The following is a 20,174-nucleotide window of genomic DNA, read 5'->3' on the forward strand; positions in this document are numbered from 1 at the left end:
GTCTGATTTTTATTAGTTGTTTAGTTTGCCTAACAACAGAGTTTCAGTTTTTCCACTTGCCTGTGTCAGCCTAAAATGAAGGTGTCTGTTCAACATCGATAATTGCTAGACTTTCGTGTGCCAAAAAAGATATCATTTTGAGGTACGCTGTAGTGTGCGTATGACGATTGTGACCGCTGGGGTTCTCCGATGCATACATACATCTTGGGTCAAAGTTGTTCTTGGTCAAGGCCACCATCGTCGGAAATCTATCCCGCACCATCGAGCATAGGAGCGCTAAATCACCCACGCTATGCTGTCGCGGTGGTTTGTTTGATCAACGTCCACATGATCATACTGCGGACAGGATGTACATATGGTAGCAGAAAAAAAATTGATGCCACAGGTACTGCTTCCTCTTTTTTTTTTTTTCTTTACTACAGAAGTGGGCAGTGTGGTATCGTCGCCACACGGTCTTGTCAATAGGGGCATATGAGCCGGCACTAGCTTAGCACAAAATCCAGCACGCAACCAGAAAATGATGACGAGGGAGTTGCCATCACTGCACAGCGTTGTCCCCTCTATGCCACATGCATAGCACAATCCGCTCTGCAAAGCTTCTCTTTCGTTTTCAAGTGCTTTTTTAGCGAGAGTTGCCTTCGGACCGTTTCTTTTGGTTTTTTTGTTTTTTTAAAACCCCAGTGCAGTATTACAGGCCCAATGGCTTTTTGGGCTCTCAGTTCCAAAATGAAGCGCTGTAATAGCACACGCGTGTGGCCTCCCCACGGTACACTACTGCCACTCAGGTGTTCCCTGGGCGGATCGTCTGGGATCAAGCGGCTGAATTGTGTCGCGACTCTCTGCCAGATGCTGTTTTTTGGTGCGCCACCTATCCAGCACTGGTCTCCCATACACTAACATCATTATAGGCACCCCATATAAATGGTGATCATGTATATTCGATGTGATTGATTCAGTGCTACAATAGGTATATGTGCGTATATTTTGTTTGGCAGATAGTCAAATCCTGCTCATGCCTCTGTAAGCCAGTGCCATGACTCAGCTTTTTGTGCCCACCTTGATGTTGGAGTCCGCCATGTCACAGGTCTTGGAGATACCTCTCTCGTACAGTCTCATGCAGTCCACTGTCATGGCCGAGATCTGAAAGCAAGAAATAGGGCTCTAAGCTAGCCCCAAACTTGTTGAGAGCATCAGCTATAGGCTGTATCAATTTGTACAGAACAGTTACAAGGATTGGCACAACAACAACCATCTCACTAACGAAAATGGCAAAATCCACCTTGCTAGTTAGCTTTGATAATGGCAGCATTGTTATTGCTCAACTTAAGACCATGTACACATTTCCTGCTCTGTGAAGGCTGACAGGTGATTGCTGGGTGAGAATTTAATGCAAAATGCAGACCAGAAGCAGAGCCAGAATTTAGGGTGTGGGCGAAAGTGGAGGCTTCAAAACACCAGTGAGACAGGCCTACACTTTAAAAAATGTACACGCTGTTAACGTAAGGGCAGATATAAAAATTAGCCACACCACCATTTGTTCCAACATGATGCATTTCTGAAAAACTATCTTTCGAATAGTTGCTGTGTTTTCAAAAAGCATCTTTAGAATAGTAAAAAAAATAAAGGTACAAAGGTGAATTTTTTTTTTTTTTCATTTGCCATTGAAATGCAGCTCCTATGGCCAGAAATCCAACCCAGTTTCTCGAGCTTGGGGGTTCCATGCTTCAGCTGCTAAACTACTACAGCTGGTACAGATATGAAAACACAAGCTGCACTGCTCTATCTAGTATGTTTATTAATATTTGATAACTCTTGCCCCACCACACATCGCCTTCACTGCCACACAGAAACCATTGCAGAAGTCTCCTTAACAGCTGCGTTGTAAGGACAGACCATGGTGAACCTAGTTAGTTAGTACCTTAGTTGAGCCATGGCGGATAAGAAGTGCAGACTAATGAGACATGAGCAATGCACAAATAGACAAGATGATATGTGCCATTGACAACTGAATTCAGACAGTAGGGAACTTTTACGACGCAACATGTCTTATGTCATCACAAAACTACAAGAAAAAAAGAAAAGAAGCATATTTTGTTAAAAAACCTAAACTATCTGTCATGTGTTTAGTTCGCATCTAAAAAAAGTAACTCACTATCAAGACGAGCTGAGGAAGCTTGACTGACACGCCTCTAATTCTTTCTCCTAATTCTGTGAACCTCCCTGGTTGTTTGATCTCTATGCGTAAAAGTATGAAGCTTTTTTCAAATTGGAGCGCATACTCACCTTGTGACTTGCAATCCTGAAGTGCAAGACGCATAAGCACGCTGCCTTTTGTGGAAGTAAAGTTCTTTTTAGGTCTGACGTTCAGGCACCTGCCAGTTTGTTCTATGCGCTCGCACGAGGAGGAATATGCATTTGCTCCTCATAACAAAAATACAGGCATTGCTGTTGCCAAGCCTGAAAGTACCGCTCGGTTGGCGGCCATTTTCGTTTCTCTCTTCCTCTTTCTTTCTCTCATTATTTCTTTATTTCTCTCTATATTTTCACTTCTTTCTATCTTTTCCTTTATTTCACATTTTCCTTTCCTTGCTCTCTCTGTCTACTTATTTCTCTATATTTATATCTTTCACATTATATTTATTCCCCTTACTTCTCTTTATCTCTCTGTTTATCTGTCTTTCTTGGTCTCTACGCTCATTTTCTCACCGATCTAAGTTATTGCATTCGACTCTGGCCAAATGGGCGCAGAAAAAGAGCATGTATTGGGTGCACACGGTCACGAAGCATGTACACACCGTTTATAATTTCTTATCAGATATCTACACAGTTTTTCCAAGCTTAAGGAGCTCCGCCAAGCCATCGGCATGTTGCGAGTTTCCTGTCCAAGCCCCCGTTGAAACGACAGTGCACCGTCGGCAGCGGCATGAAGTTTCCTAAAATTAACCAAAGGGTACACTGGCGCTGCGATCGTTAAGTGACCATGGAAATTATGGGTGTGACATGAATTTGCTTAGTCTTCGTGCTTGCCGGCGACGAATGCACTAGTGGCTTCATCTATTGCTGTGTATTGGTTTTGTTTCGAAGAAAAAAAACTGTTTTTCACTTTGTAATCCAATTTGAAGTGGTAAGCTTAAAATATTGAGGTGGTGAAGCATAAGTGACGAACTTTTGCCGATTCTTGTTTCGCAGCAAAGCAGCTTCAAGCCATGCGAAGCCAGAATGAACGTACAGTACGAAGACTAGGCAAATCAATATCATACCCATAATTCCCATTCTCGCTGAAGCGCCAAGCGTTGCAGCTTCCATAGGCATTAGTGCCAGAGTTCGTTCTAGTGTATATTTCTGAAACTCTATGAGGAGCGGCAGGCGGAACGCCATCTAAGTCTTTTTTTCGATAATTTTATTTCTAAAGACTTGAAAATAGCACGCATAAAAAACTGCTTCTCACTAAATTTTAGGCACTTATAAGCATGAATAGTGCAGATGCGTAGAAGATTGAAAAGTGACGCACTTACTGTGGCAACGCAAACCCGAAACCGTCGCGCCGCACCGCTCGTGAAAGGCATGTGGATATGTTGATATACATTTTAGAAAGTTTGCCGAATACTGTCAATGACGTGTTGCGACATCTCAAGCTACAGAACTGCAGCAATGTTAGCGGTATACCTTTACTTACAACAATGAAGGTTTTGTGCAGTTTGACATATATATCAGCCAGCGCGCTGGACAGCTTCTGTGCTCCGGACATCTGCATTGGGGCTATGCGTGGTACGTACCTTGTTTGCACATAAACGCTGAATCATGCATACTGTTCACTGCTGCACATGCTAAAACGTTACTCACGTGGCCTTCATTTTATGTAAATATCGATACACTCATAATAAAACAATTTATTGCTGAAGTTGGTGTGATCAGCGTTGTCATTTCGCATGGCCTGTATGAGCATCATTAACTTACTAAAGTGAGTATGCAAGATACGTGTGAGATTCTAGTAAGCAGTGTACTCTATAGAAACAAAAAAAAATTTAGAGAGGCTGCTGCAACGAGCCGGGGACAATCACAACGCAGAAGCAGACGACGACGATGTCGTCTGCTATGCGGAATGCCAGCCGCCATATCAAAATGTCCTCGTGCTTTTAAAACCTATTTCATTTTATACGCATCTATAAATTATACAAACAATATTCTTAGGTATTATTTGTTTGAAAAAGCTATTATAGTGTAAAAGATAATGAAAGCTTTTCAAGTTATGCATAAAATAGTAATTTTCCTATCTTTTTACAACTGCCACCAGAATCCAGACGGCGCTATCATCTCGTCCAATTTTCATCCCCATTGGCTCTATGGGCATGTCATTCCCTTGACTCTGCCTTTAATAAGCAACAAATACTAGCCCCCCCATACGAATCTCACCCCATGCATGGAGGTGGTGAGACTCTCCAGCAGCGTCTCGACCGAGGCAGCCACCGTGCGTGCTTCTTCTTCCAGGTCGGCCAAGGCACTCGGGTCAATGGGAGCAATGTGCGGCCCAAACATCTGCCGGCACAAGCTCGACGTCGAAGAGCATGATGAAGGAAACGGCTCTGCACAGATGTCGAGCTTCAATTACTACATTCCTCGCAGTGTAACTCATTCGTCCAGGCTCGACAATCTTTTTTTTAATCTATTAAATGCAATTTAACTATAAGCTGTTTGAATGATTCTCTATTTAAATGGATGCAGACTTGTGAATTATTAGCTGCACTGTGAATGCTTAGCTGCTGTAATAAAACATTTTTTTATGGAGCGGTGAAAGAAAACGAACTGCAGAAGCAAGGAAATGTACCATGTGAACATTCAGTAAAAGTGGAGAAAAAGTACTGCTATATAATAAAACCCATAAACTCAATTCAAGTGTACCTCACTGAGTATAATCACCAATTCATAGCTCTTTGGAAAAAGCGCGGAATATTTTTTTTGTGTGCCTCTGCAAGAATCTGCCTTTTCGAGACCTAGGGTAGCTTTTAGGCAATACACATCAGCAAACTCACTCATATACTCCACAGGACACTTAGCGCCGCGACAGATCTCAACGAAACAGGCAGGAAGAAGCACGACATACAAAGTCGGAATTCTAATATGTAAGTGTTAGTAGATTCTTTGCTAGGACCAAACACCAGGAATGATATATGTAGGAAGGCACATAAGCCAGGAACAGGTAAGCAGAGTTTTACTGCAGAGTTGTACTGATTTAACACTTTCCTGACCACACCTATCCCCATCGATAGTATCATTTCAATGTTTACAACTAGTATATTTGCCCTGTGTCGAACGCTATTGAAACCATTGTGCTATACAATGCGTAAAAGAAAAAGTATTTTATCAGCTTTTCTTTTTTCACCATTCGGGGATTTTAAAGTGCCTTTCCATGCGCGTAATTGAGCGTGCATAGTTTCAATCATGACATCGACGTCGCATGTGACCGCTTCACGAAAATGACGAAGTTCAAGAGATTCTCATGCATCTGGCCTGGAATATTCAAATGACAACAGCACAGGCTCGAAAGACGACATCAACACTTTTGATTTCAGCGCGGACGACGAGAGTTCAACAAACTGCCCCAAAATATTAGTGGTCTTCCACCAGTGAGTTTGGCTTTGTGCTCGGGCCGCGTTATTGTCGGCCCGTGTCGGTGTAAGTTGACCCAATGTGTTCTGAAGGTTAGAGCTCTTATCTTTCTTCGGGCGGGACTACTTCCTGGAGACAGCGCAAGGAGTGTAGTTTCGTGCGCGGAGGCAGCCAAGAGCTGCTGCATTACCTTGGAGCTGCATTACGTAGTGCCGCGTGGCGCTTCATAAGCGCCTACGACTTTTTGTTTTTTATTGCTTAAGTTATTGGAGAGCTATGCAAAAGCACAAATAAATATGTTTGGACGCATATTTTTCAGAAGCCGACGTGCAACGGAAGAGACGGTTCTTGGCTGTCCCAAAGTCCATCTTGATGCTCCTACACGAAATGCTCCTCAGGGATAATGGCAGCATCCCCCTCCCCCCCTCCCCCCCCCCCAAAAAAAACATCAGAAACTGTAAATTATGCTATGAACAAAGAAAAGTTGAACAGAAAGTAAGTGTTTTCTGTGAGACATGCATATAAAACATATGTTTTACTGCATCGCGAAAGTGCTTCACACAGTGGCATGAAGACATTATGTGTAATATTATTTTGTGTCCACAAAAACTTTTGTATTTACAGCACTTACAGGATAATTGTGTGTGCTTCTTGCACTTAAAATGTATATTTCCATTTCTTTTTATGCTTAGCTTGTTCAGAGCAGTGTTGATGGTTCTATAAAATTTCTTTGTTCATGTTTACCATGTTTTTTGTTTGATAATTTTTTTCATACTATTGTTAATAAATTTGTGGTTTGAAACTGACTGTTTGAAAGATAACGCCTAGCTGTACAATTTGACACGATAAACATTAATGTCAGAAACTTTGGGTGCCATAAAAAATAAGGTTTTCTGGACTACCCTAGAACAACCAAATTTATCGCCATCACGAAAGTGTTAAGAAGATGCAGGGCCATTTTCCCTAGCAAACAATTTTTATATTACCGATTATATCTCGTATTATTCCCTTAGAGCTGATGTCTCCATTTGTGAAACTGGAAACAAGCAGAAAAGTCCTTCTTGCAGAAAATCTGTGCTTAGCAACAGTTTCAAAAAACACACCTTCAAGATTTGTAGAGAAGTGTGCTAATGTTCTAGATATTCCAACTTCTAGTTATACTTCGTCACAAGCTACAAGAAGGACGATATGTTGTTGGGGGGACCGTCCTATGTACGGCTGACGCAGAAGCCTATAGCTAATGTTTCAGCCGCACACAGTCGTTCCGTGCACGGTTAACGTCCCCCAACCGTAGCTTGCCTCATTGCAGCTACTACTACGGGTTCGGGCGAATAAGGCAACTGGCCAGATCAACAACAAACACTTTATTGCTAAGCGTTAGCAATCGCGCGTCACTGTCGCGGGGAGATACTACAGATAACAAAGGTGTTGACGCTTACACCTCGGTCGTGGACGTCCTCGGCTCGCAGGAGGGGTTGCGGGTTCGTCCTCCTGGGATGGTCGCTGGTGTCAGAGAGCGAGCGCCCGTTTGCCCGCTCGTTTTGTTCCCCGACCCGATTTCCCTTTCCCTGACGAGAATGGCACCTTTCCTCGCTGAGGGAGAGGGGAACCTGTTCCTGGCGCCGGGAAAGGGGGGGGGAATCGCACGCGCCGGCCGTGGGGGAAGGGGTCCCCGCAACCAGGCGCGTGCGCTGCCCTAAAAGGGAAAGGGAGGCTGGGCGCACCTGCTCCCCACATCTCCTCCCCCCTTAAGAAGGCCCCCGAACGACAGAGACTGCAAAGAGGGAATAATTCGTTTTATTCGTCCTCTAGATAGGCCAGAAGGGCCTGGTCTACGTCCATGCCCTCGGACCGTTCGGTGTCTGCCGCGGGCACCGCCGGAGCCCCCACCGCTCTCTCACCCGCCTCCAAGGTCATTGACGCCACCTCCGGTGTCAATGCAGCCGCCACCAATGTCTCTCCCGGCCCCGCCGCCCCCCGCTCTACGGTAGCCGTTATTGATAGCGGCGCAGGCGGACTCTCGCTGGACGCGTGGCCTGAGGCAACTCTCAGCAGCCACTGCGCGAAGTCCGCCTCCTGGGCCGCCCGCGCCAGCATGGCCCGAACCGCGGCGCCGGAGCGCTCCTGGGATGATTCGCGGCTGGATGGTTGGGTAGCCTGGGTGCGGTGCCGGTGTAATTTCCCCAATTCGTGGGAGTTATGGATCACCACGGCGCCGCACTCGCAGAACCGCGTCCCTGCGGGCACTGGAAGGCAAGCCCCGTTAGCCCTCCGGTCCGCGTCCTCTACCGTGCGCCCCTGAAAAGGGCGATACAGGTGCGCTGGGGCGACCCCAACTCGGGCCCTTTCCTGCCGGCGCCAGGGCCTCGAGGAGACGTAAGACACCGGAGGGTCGCCTCCATCCTGGCTGGTCCAGGTTGCCACGTCTCGGTGGTTGCGGCCGTGAGGCGATGCGGTCGGCTCGCCGCGTTGGGACCCTGGTCTCGTTCCCTGTGAACCGGCGGGTCGTGATGGTGACGGCGAAGCCGAGAGTTGGTGACCAGGCGGCAGCGCGCGCGGACCCCCTCGGTGGCGGCGGCTCGAGTGGCTCTGCCTCGGCGTTCGCGGCCGGGCCGCAGTGGGGTAGGGCTGCCATGTGGACGTTGGTGGGGGTGGGGGCTGGCCGTAAGGAGGTGGTCTCCTCTCCTTGCTGTTCCGGCGGTGCTGCTCCCAATGGCGCTCCATCTGTTCGGTGAGAGTGATACAGATAAAGAACGACAGGTTAACAATCGCACATGTGTTGCGCGCTAACCCTTGCACCCCGCGTCGAACATATCAAACGCGGCCTACCGTGCATAGTTGCCTCCGACTGTTACGCAGGAAGTAGCGCGGTTCTGGGCTCCTGACCCGGTGTCGAACCATCTCACCCGCCGCGCGCGGCTTGGAGGGGGACTGACCGTAGTCCTCATGCGCCTCCCGTGCTATGTAGCGTTTCAAGTCACATACATGCACCGGTCCGCCGCTCGGTTTGCCTTTCATGTTCGCGAGTCGATAAACGAGTGAAGAAACTTTCTCTCGCACTCGGTACGGCCCGGACCATTTCGGTGCCAGCGAGGCAGCAAACTGTTTGCTAGCATTACTGAGAACATGATGGCGCCGCATCACCAGATCGCCCACTTCGTAGTGTACGTTCCTACGCGTGCGGTCATACTGCGCCTTCTGCTGTGCCCTAGCAGTGCGGAGATTATGTCGAGCTTTATGTAAAGCTTCCGCTAGCTTCTCGCGCAGCTGCGTTGCGTATTCAGCGCGTGCTGATGTCGCCACTGGCACTCCACTGCGGTCCGCGAGTACGGTCTCCATCGGATTCGGCAGTTCTCTCCCCAAGTTCAGAGAAGAAGGCGCATACCCAGTCGATCGGTTTACGGTCGATCGTAATGCAAAACCGATCTCTGGAAGATAGGTATCCCAGTCCTTATGTCTTTCAGAGAACGCGACAAGCATGTGCTTGATGTTGCGATTGACTCGCTCCGTGGGGTTCGACTGAGCATGGTAGGTGGTTGTTTTCTTGTGCTTAATGCCCAACGCGGCGCACGTGTCAACAAACACCTTCGCAGTGAAATAAGACGCGTTGTCTGTAATCAACTGCTCGGGGAACCCGAACCTGGTAAAAACCTCCATCAACTTCTCTAAAATCACTCGAGCCGTCAGCTTCCTAAGGGGAAAAAGTTCTACCCATTTAGTGAAGTGATCCGTGATCACCAGCAAGAACTTATTTCTGCTAGGAGTTGAGGGGTACGGGCCCATTACGTCACACGCTGCGATTTGCCAGGGAGTCTGACTGTTAATCGGTTGCATGAGGCCGGGCGGACGTCCTCCTCGCGGCTTGACGCTTTGGCACACACGACATGAACGGGCGTAGCGAATCACATCCCGCTTCATACCTGGCCAGGTAGCGAGGCGACACAACTTAGCGTAAGTCTTAGGGCCGCTCGCATGCCCACCAATGCACGAGTCATGAAAGTAGCGAAGAAGCGCTCCTCTCAACGCGCGCGGTATCACGACTTTAAATGACTCACTTGTGTCATCGTCGGATGGAATGTACCTCAGCAGGACGCCGTCAGAATCTAGCAGATATGAATCCAGCGCGCTCACAGCACTACCAGCTGTTGCCGAGCGCTCCGCACCGACAGCAATACCAGCTGCCCCCTTGTGCGCGGTGGCCTCACTACCACCCGGCTCCCGGAGCCCGTCGAACACCTTTCGACAAAATGGATCTTTCTGCTGAGCTTCTAACAGCTCCCTTCTGCTGAAAACAATCCCTGCGCTAACGACAGCCTCTACGTGGTTCACGCTCTTAGCTCGAACTAACGTTTGCTCCGCTGTTTGCGTTAGCGCGAGTGTCTCGCTCTCAGTTCGTTCCGAATTAGTCGCGTGACTTGCCTCGTGTCGAACTGGAGCACGCGATAGTGCGTCGGCCGCGGCATTGTTCTTACCCTTGCGGTAGCGGACGGTGAAGTCATAACGCTGCAGCAACAATGCCCAACGCGCCAATCGGCCACTTGGTTCGTTCAAACGCCTCAACCACGTGAGCGCCATGTGGTCCGTTTCAATCACAAACGCAACTCCGTCTATGTAAAAGTCAAACTTACGGAGAGCAAAAACTATCGCCAGACACTCTTTCTCGGTTACTGAGTAGTTCCTCTCCGCCGGTGTCAACGTACGGCTCGCGAACGCAATCGGTCGGAGGGAACCTCCATGCTCCTGAAGCAAAATTGCTCCTAAGCCCAGGTCGCTTGCATCGGTGTGAATAACAAACTCCCTGTTCAAATCGGGTAGCTGCAGCTGAGCCGTGTTGGCCAGCAATTTCGTGAGGCGACGCAGTGCGGCCTCTTGCTCTTGGCTCCAAGCCCAACGCTCACCATTCCTCAAGAGCTTCGTTAAAGGCGCCTGCACTGCCGCGCAATCTGGAATGAATTGGCGATAAAAATTCACCATCCCCAAAAAGCGCCTCAGCTCACCGACATTGTTCGGCGATGGATAGCTCACTATCGCTTCAAGCTTACCCTTATCCGGCAAAATGCGACCCTCGTCAAGCGTAAATCCCAATAATGTTATTCGGGTCGCCGCTATCTGAGCTTTGTTTGGGTTCAAAGTGATGCCCGCAGACCTCAGCCGTTCTAGAACGTCTCTCAAGTGGCGCACGTGCTCTTCGAACGTTTTCGAGTAAACCACTATGTCGTCTAGATATGCGAGTGCGTGCTGCCACTTTGCATCTCCCAAAACACGGTCCATTAGCCTCTGATACGTAGCGGGAGCGCCCACCAAGCCAAACGACATTCTCCTGAATTGGAAAAGTCCTCTGTGGCACGTGAAAGCTGACTTCTCTTTATCCCGCTCGTCCATCTCAACCTGAAAATATCCGCGGCTAGCATCGAGCGTTGTGAAGTACTTCGCCCCGCCTAGATTGGATACTAACGATGAAATGGAGGGAAGAGGATACGCGTCCTTCTTCGTAATTTCATTCAGCCTGCGGTAGTCTACACAAAGGCGATACGTATCATCTTTCTTTGGAACTAGAACTACCGGGAAACCCCATGGGCTGTTTGACCTCTCAACTACGCCTGTTTCGATGAGTTCGTCCAAGGCGGCGTCTAGTGCTTTCCGCTTAGCTAAGCTGATTGGTCGGGGATTGCATTTCCAAGGGCGTGCATCACCCGTGTCAATTCTATGCTTAACCAGCGTAGTGCGGCCGGGACAGTCAGTAAACATCGCGTCATATTCGTACAACAGCGACGACAGCTGCGCTCGTTCCCCCTCTAGTAGGCTCTGTGCCTGTACCAAAAGCGGGTGCACTGCCCTTTCCTGCAGCGCAGCACATTGCTCCGGCGGGGCGTTTACTCGCTTTCTCGGCGCGCTTTCCTCCTCGCGTACTCGCGCCTCTCCCTGCGATTGGCATGCTTTTGTCAATGCGGAGGCCTTCGAGAAAAGCTTCAGCGCGTCTCCGTCGCGCTCTCGGTAACCACCGTTTGCAATGTCAATGACAATACCCGACTTAGCGAGGAAGTCTCGACCCAGGATTAGAGACATTGACAGCCCTGGAAGATGCACGAAACGTTGTCGCCTCACGCGTCTGTCCCAGCGGATCACTAGCCTAGCCGCGCCGCTCGATTGTGCTGTGCCCGTAGCTAGACGGAAGATGGTGTTGCTTTGCCTCAAGCGGATGTTGTTCTCGCGGAGATGGTGCAACACATCGTCACCGAATAAAGAAGCGCTTGCCCCAGTATCCAAAAGTGCTACGAACTTTTTCCGAGCTATCGTTAACTCGATTAGCGGCGCGGGCGAGTCTACGGCATCACCTGCGCGACAGACCGACGGTGCAAGTGATCCGAACGCATCGGTAGGATTACTAATCGCCGCGCGGGGTCCCATGTGGATCACCGGCGGCGCCGTCCGTTTCCCGAACCGCGCGTTTGCTCCTGACCCGGCGTGCGGTCGCATTCGCGAGCGATGTGCCCTGGCGCGCCGCACCGATAGCAAGGACCGCGGACACCACGCCGGTTCGCTCGTAACTCGCCTCGATCAGGTGGTCCTCGCTCTGGATTGCGCCGCTCGTTAGGCCTCGCGTCAACCACGTGCTCCTGCCTTGGAATGTCACGCGCAGGGGCGGCGTGTGCCGTACGGAGCGCGTAAGCGTAGGGGTCTAAAGCGCGGTTTGACAGCTCCCAACCGCGTGACACGTGCTCATCAGCGTACGATGCTGATGCGTTACCCCTAAACGCTTCTGAAGTCACTGCGCCGCCGTTCCATGCACAGCGAGGCTCGATTGACTGCGCGGCGGGCGGAGGGGGGCGATACGAACGCGCTGCGAGGATGTCCCCTTGTATGCGCTTCGCCTCGGTGGCGAGCTCTTCGAGGTCTGCGAACCTGCATCCCCTGAAGTGCGCCGCGAAAGTCGGGTGCGCCTGTCGGGTAACACGCTCGACCTTTTCCGCGTTGGTGGCGTGAGGGTTCGCGAGACGATACAATTCGTCCATCGCCCGTACGTATTCCAGCAAGGATTCGTCCGGATGCTGGGTGCGCAGCTCCAACTCCCTCCGCAAACGCCACTCATAATTAGCCGGTAGGAATTCGCCGCGAAAGCTTTCGCGGAACTCTTCTACCGTACGGGCGCGATGTCCGGTTAGTCGGAACCACCGAGCCGCTTGCTCCGTGAGCGACACCGGGACCACGCGCTCGAGAAGTTCGGCATCAGAAAGACCCGTCGCCTGCTGATAATGGAGCAACCGGTCGAGATACTCGTTGGCGCTCTTGCAGTCGTGGTAACCCGTGTAGGTCGGAACGTCTACCTTGACACGTGGTCGCACATTTTGCACGGGGGCCTGCGCTGTGTTCTGCAGGGCGCTCGCGAGGCTTTGCATAACTGACAGCGCATTCTGTAAGAGTACCTCGCTCGAGGGCAAACTGTTGCCCGAAGACTCGCCTATAGTTGAGGCGCGTGTCGTAACTTGTGGCGGCGCCTCTCTGTTCGCGTCGCGAGATGCCGGAGCGCCATGCGGGCCGCTCTCCGTCGTAGGCCTACTCTCTGCTAACGCGGTCTCTGCACCCTCCTGATCATCCCGCGTGAAACGACCAAGCTCTACGCTGTCGGAAAGTCCTAACAGTACCCCCGCGTTAGCCAAAGGATCGCCACTCTGCGACGCGACATCCGACAACATTGACAAATCTTGGAATTCCGACATGCCTATTATCCTACGTGTGGAAGAGCGCCCTGGCACTTGCTCGCGTCCACAGAACTAGCCGCGTTGCCAAATTCGTTACGTTGGGCGCCAGATGTTGGGGGGACCGTCCTATGTACGGCTGACGCAGAAGCCTATAGCTAATGTTTCAGCCGCACACAGTCGTTCCGTGCACGGTTAACGTCCCCCAACCGTAGCTTGCCTCATTGCAGCTACTACTACGGGTTCGGGCGAATAAGGCAACTGGCCAGATCAACAACAAACACTTTATTGCTAAGCGTTAGCAATCGCGCGTCACTGTCGCGGGGAGATACTACAGATAACAAAGGTGTTGACGCTTACACCTCGGTCGTGGACGTCCTCGGCTCGCAGGAGGGGTTGCGGGTTCGTCCTCCTGGGATGGTCGCTGGTGTCAGAGAGCGAGCGCCCGTTTGCCCGCTCGTTTTGTTCCCCGACCCGATTTCCCTTTCCCTGACGAGAATGGCACCTTTCCTCGCTGAGGGAGAGGGGAACCTGTTCCTGGCGCCGGGAAAGGGGGGGGGAATCGCACGCGCCGGCCGTGGGGGAAGGGGTCCCCGCAACCAGGCGCGTGCGCTGCCCTAAAAGGGAAAGGGAGGCTGGGCGCACCTGCTCCCCACAATGTAAATTCAACAGATCGATCTCCCATAAACTTGACTACACCCCTAGTAATAAAAGAGATCATAGCATTCTTTAGTTCTTGATTATCTGCATTGTCACTGTGACAATCATCTTATATTTCACTGTTTGTCAGAACTTCATTCATGCACCTTATCACACCCTCTGCTACACTGCAATATCACCCTATAATGCTATGGATAAAAACAAAGGGTATAAGCATACATGCACACAAAATGAATTGGTCAACAAATCGATTACAACTCTTGTTTCGCTATTTCACTTGAGGGCCTTGAATTCCAGTACACAGCCCATTAACTGCATCGCCGGCTTTGGTAACTATAAGTGAATTGCACTTATTAAAAAAGGTTTTACTTGAAGGTCTCACTTTTTTAAAGTCCTCTCTTAGAACACCTGCAAATATTAGTTACATGTAAAGCAGTGCAATCAATTGCTCATTCAGTAGTGTTTGTTCCTTAGCATACAGCAAGTTTTCAGTTGATATGAGAGAGTATTTTCAACATGTAGTCAGCTTCATGTGTGTAGCTCAGGTGCTCAATTGCATGTGTGCACTTTAATCATCCACTTGTGTTTACCTCTTCTGGCGAATTCACTGTTTTGTCTCTGCTTTTCCTTTCCTGTTATATTCTTATAGGGCTACACATGATTAAACAGATGATCAAACGAGTAAATAATGAATCTAAAGTACAATTGTTCTTCACATCCAACTCTGAACTGCCTTGAACCCAAGCAGAAAGCAGAAATGGCAAGAAATTCCCACATAAAGACTCTGCTTTTCAAGGTGCAGAGTCTTCTTAAAAGGCCTGCAGAAGCAGGTCTGACACTGTCCCACCCACCTGCGGCTGCCTTGCTGACGGGGCTGCTGAGCTTGATCTTCTTCTGAAGGTCTTCGGCTACAAAGCTGACCATGTCGCCCTCGTATGTGAGCGTCCCAGCAAGTTCGGACAGTCTCGTGCCGCCGGCAACTCCGTGAGCGTGCCGCTGGAGTGGCGAGTCTTCAAACACCTCCTCGGCACTCATCATGGACGAGCCAGGGCTGGTGATTTGGCTGTCCGTCATCGCAGAGGCGGCAAGACGGCTACTTTGGTGCGGCTTGGACGCCTTGACGCCCAGGCTCTGAGGTCTGAAAGATAACCCCGTTAGGTTAATATGACCAGGCACACAGCCACAACTACACAACTACACTGCTGATGTCATAATTTTAATTACTTTCAGAAAATGCAAACAGGGAACCAAAATCAATGTTGCTAGGCAACAACCTGTGTTGCCTTGATTGTACATGCTATATTAATGCATGTGCGTGGCCACCCATAACTGCCATCACTGACACTGATGTCATGCATGCATGCTTGGCATGTGGCTGGGCAAGCCAGGGCCTGTGTGAGTAGTAGCTCAGAGGAGCCCGAGGGAGCTGTCAGGGTACCTTTTTGCTTACCTGTCCAGCGTTGTCTACGAGCTTCTCAGTTGGCTGTCAGCTCCAAAGCCTGAGCCCACATGATTGATGATTGATTGATATGTGGGGTTTAACGTCCCAAAACCACCATATGATTATGAGAGACGCCGTAGTGGAGGGCTCCGGAAATTTTGACCACCTGGGGTTCTTTAACGTGCACCCAAATCTGAGCACACGGGCCTACAACATTTCCGCCTCCATCGGAAATGCAGCCGTCGCAGCCGGGATTCGAACCCAAAAAAGCATGAGCCCACAATACGAAGGCTTATAATGTGTGTGTGTGTGTGCGTGCGTGCGTGCGTGCGTGTGTGTGTGTGTGTGTGTGTGTGTGTGTGTGTGTGTTGCGCGCGCGTGTGTGTGTTGCGCGCGCGTGTGTGTGTTGCGCGCGCGCGTGTGTGCGTCCGCGTGCGTGTGTGTGTGCGTGTTTAGCACTTGACCTGTCACCTTTCTTGAGGCTTGTCTTTTCCCACTTTCTCTGAATGTCAAATGAGCAACCCAAGAGTGACTATGCTATTAACTGCACAATGCAATTTCAATGACAAAACTTGGCAGGCTCGAGCACTGACATTTCTGAACAGTTCTAAGCTTGTCCATGTAAGCTGGGTATGACACTGAGCTCTGACATGAGTATGCCGGTTTGACAGAAGTCATTCGAAATATATTGGCATGAACAGAGTGCAAATATTCGTGAATGTCAAACAGGCACCATTCACTATCACTGTGTATTGCTTTGCTTTGATTCCTAGCTCTGAAAAGCAGCAAGACGCTTTGGAATTCTTGCAGGCACAGCTTACTAGCACAGATTTTTATGGGGAATATTTTATTTGTGTCTGGCATCCCCAGCATGGTGCTTTATTTTCATATGCTCTTTCAACCTTTGCTTATACGAATACTGTAGGCATTCATTAAGCACATCTACTTTCCTCATACATGTTCATCATGAGTGGTGATGATGATATATGGTGTTTTTTGGAGCAAGGGCCATTTGTTGGCTAAAGAGCGCCAGTTCATCTTACTAAATATATGGACGACGATTGTGATAAGCGGCTGTATAAGGGCCATAAAATTCCTCGCGATAAGGCGGGTAAGAATATACAAGTAATAAAATCATGACCATGCCGTGAAAGGTGTATGTGGTGTGAATAGATGACAAAAGTTGGTGATAATAAAAGACGATGGTGGATATTTATGGCATTAGCACAAGTGCCTCACTCGTTCATACCCTTGCGTCCAAGGGCCGTGAGGCAAGTGCTTTCTTGTGTAACCACCGCAACAAAAACGTCTCTAGAGAGGCCGTGCTACGGAATGCCCGGGTATATGATATGAAAATTATGAATTTCTTTTAAAAACGCTAACAATGATTTATGACTAAAAAGCGGTTCCCTACCGACGAACATTGCAGGGTGTAAAGGTTTATGTTGTCGGTAGGGTAATGAAAAATGCCGTTTTCTTAGAGTTTCTAAGTGTTTGCACTGGATTAACATGTGAAGGACTGTTAATGCTTCACCACATCTGTCACACAATGGTGGATCGCCACCAGACAAAAGATATGTATGTGTCGTGTATGTGTGTCCTATCCCGAGTCTCGTTAGTATTACCTCTGTATGACGCGATTTCGATACGGGCAGCCAATGACCAAGGTGTGGCTTAATAACGTGTAGTTTGTTTTGTGGGTGTGTATCCCACTTGCTCTGCCAGTATACCCTGAGGTTTCGTTTGAGAGACGGCTTAAGATCAAGGGCCGGGATTGATATGGGTGTAGGGGCAGTGCTTTTGTGGGCGGATGCAGCGAGCTGATCCGCCCTCACGTTGCCTTGAATCTCACGGTTCCCTGGCACCCAGCACACTACAACATGTTGTTTGAGTGTGTAGAGTGTGCACAAAATGGAGTAAAGTGAGACAAGGACTGGGTTTTTGTGTTCTTTAAGAGTGTGCAGAGCCGTTACCACACTGAGGGAGTCCGTATAAATTACTGCTTTCTGTATTTGTAATTGCTTGATGTGTTTAGCCGCCACAAGTATCGCATAAGCTTCCGCTGTGAAGATACTTGTGCCTGGATGTAGAGGGCCAGCATCCGAAAAGGATGGGCCGACAGCAGCGTAGGACACAGAGGAGTTAGACTTGGAGGCATCTGTAAAGAACTCAGGACGTGTGTATTTGTGTTGAAGTTCCAGGAAGTATGTTCGAATATGGGCAATAGGCGCATGTTTTGTAACTTCTAGAAAAGACACATCGCAGTCTTTAGTCTGCCATTGCCACGGTGACAGGTATGCTACAGGAGCCATTAAACTGTGTTCAAGTGAGACTCCAGTTTCCTCAGCTAGACTCTTCAGGCGAACTGAGAAGGGCTGCCTCATCGAAGGCCTGTTTTGAAAGAGAATTGAGCTCGACAAACCATTAATAGTAGAGTATGAGGGGTGCTTCTTGTCTGCTTTCACCTTAAGGAAATAAACAAAGGACATGTAAGTTCTCTGCAGATGAAGCGACCACTCATTTGACTCAACATAAAGGCATTCTACGGGGCTGGTGCGAAAAGCACCCGTAGAAAGGCGGATGCCCAAATAGTGCACGGGGTCCAGCATCTTCAAAGCACTTTGAGCCGCAGACTGATAAACAACTGCCCCATAATCTAAGCGGGTGCGAATGAGGCTTCTATATAGGTTCATGAGACATTGCCTGTCACTACCCCACCTAGTACGTGACAACACTTTTAAAACATTCATGGCTTTTAAACATTTTGTTTTTAGATACTTGATGTGCGGTACGAAGGTCAACTTGTTGTCCAAGATTAATCCAAAGAATTTATGCTCCGTATTAACAGACAGATATTGCCCGTTCAGTCGAATGTCAGGTTCCGAGTGCATGCCTCTCTTTCGAGAGTACAAGACACACGTGCTTTTTTGTGGGTTAAGTCGAAATCCGTTTTCATCTGCCCATTTGGAGACCTTGTTTAAACCCAGCTGAACCTGCCGCTCACACATTGCCAAGTTGCATGACTTGAAGCCAAGCTGAACGTCGTCGACATATGTACAATAGAACATATTGTGGGGGATGGACAAGTGCAAGGAATTCATTTTGATAATAAAAAGTGTGCAACTAAGTACACCACCTTGCGGCACGCCTGTTTCCTGGACAAATGTTTGGGAGAGAACACTGCCCACACGGACACGGAATGTCCGGTTTGACAGGTAACTTTCGATTATGTGAAACATTCTTCCGCGCACACCAAGGTGGGACAGGTCTCTTAGAATTCCAAAACGCCATGTTGCATCATAAGCCTTTTCGATATCGACAAACACAGAGAAAAAATATTGTTTATGGACGAAGGCGTCTCTGATCTGTGCCTCGATACGAACAAGGTGGTCTGCGGTGGATCTATTTTCTCGAAACCCGCACTGAAATGGGTCGAGCAAATTGTTTGTTTCAAGCATATGTACAAGTCGGCAGTTTATCATTTTTTCGAAGACTTTGCACAAGCAGCTTGTAAGTGCGATAGGCCTATAACTTGAAGCTAAAGAAGGGTCCTTGCCCTCTTTCAAAATGGGAATAATAATAGCCTCTTTCCAGGAGGTAGAAATAGTGCCAGAAAACCAGATAGCATTGTACAAACAAAGTAAGGTTTTTCGTGTTTCCGCTGGTAGGTTTTTTAACTTTTCATACACCACATGGTCAGAACCTGGGGCAGAAGTACTGCAGGAGTTTGGAGATGTTCGGAGCTCAGCTAGACTGAAAGCTTGGTTATATGCCTCGTATCTAGTGGATTTGTGTTCGAGTTTCTGCTTTTCTATTTTTGTTCTGTATTTTTGGAAAGTGTCAGTATAGTGGGACGAGCTGGATATCCGTTCAAAGTGTGCACCGAAGTTTGCCTGATCTTCCGAGGTATCACCTTGAGTGTTTACGAGTAAAAGTGCGTGTACTTGTTTTCCTGCTATCCTACCGACCATGTTCCAGACTTTAGCCTCCTGTGTGTATTAATTGATCCCTGACAAAAACTTCTGCCAGCTTTCTCTTCTGGCCTGCCGACGCGTTCTCCTGCCTTGAGACTTTATTTTCTTGAAGGTGTCAAGATTTTCGGCTGTTGGTGAGTTCCGAAGCAACCTCCATACCCTTTTCTGTTCCTTTCGCGCATTACGACACTGTGTTCCACCATGGGACGTGTCGTTTGCCGGGCATTCCAGATGTTTGCGGTATGCACCTGGCTGCTGCGTCAGTTAGAAAAGCTGTGAAGTACTGCACAGCTTCATCTATGTTTAACCTACATATGTCTGTCCAACTCAAACGTGTAGTGTTGTGGAACTGTTCCCAGTCTGCTTTGTTTATCAGCCATTTGGAAACATGTAGAGGACATTCATATGTTGTTTGTGAACTCAACACTACAGGAAAATGGTCACTTCCAGATAGATTATTTATGATTTTCCATTTCAGTAGGGGTAGGAGTGAAGGTGATACGATGCTGAGGTCTATAGACGAGTAAGTTTTGTTGGCAACGTTATAGTATGTTGGCTCTTTCCTATTCAACAAACAGGCACCGGAAGAGAAGAGAAATTGTTCAATGAGACGACCTCGTGCATCACAGCGAGAATCGCCCCACAGTCCACTATGTGCATTTAGGTCCCCAAGAAGCAAATAAGGTTCAGGCAGTTCGTCTATTAAAGACTGGAATTCACGTCTTTCAAGACGTTGGTGGGGAGGTACATACAAAGAGCAGATGGTGAAGAGTTTGTTGAAAAGTACCGCTCAAA

General features: G+C 48.8%; 1 protein-coding gene and 1 pseudogene across 2 annotated transcripts in view; one reads left to right on the forward strand and one right to left on the reverse strand.

Annotated features, from left to right (window-relative positions):
• The window catches only part of LOC119163075 (uncharacterized), a 392,637-nt pseudogene that overhangs the window by 82,884 nt on the left and 289,579 nt on the right, over positions 1–20,174 (forward strand).
• The window catches only part of BORCS6 (BLOC-1 related complex subunit 6), a 44,832-nt gene that overhangs the window by 14,246 nt on the left and 10,412 nt on the right, over positions 1–20,174 (reverse strand). The window contains exons 2-4 of one of the 2 annotated variants that reach the window (XM_037414999.2): positions 14,816–15,102; positions 4,414–4,583; positions 1,057–1,140 (exon numbers count right to left, since the gene is read on the reverse strand). In XM_037414999.2, the coding sequence (XP_037270896.1) occupies positions 1,057–1,140; positions 4,414–4,583; positions 14,816–15,102 (541 nt within the window). Of the gene's footprint in view, positions 1–1,056; positions 1,141–4,413; positions 4,584–7,847; positions 8,332–14,815; positions 15,103–20,174 lie in introns of those variants that run through there. The other variant, XM_075874326.1, reaches the window with a different exon arrangement.

This window comes from Rhipicephalus microplus, chromosome 9, assembly GCF_043290135.1.
Source record: "Rhipicephalus microplus isolate Deutch F79 chromosome 9, USDA_Rmic, whole genome shotgun sequence".
In the NCBI taxonomy this organism is placed as follows: domain Eukaryota; kingdom Metazoa; phylum Arthropoda; class Arachnida; order Ixodida; family Ixodidae; genus Rhipicephalus; species Rhipicephalus microplus.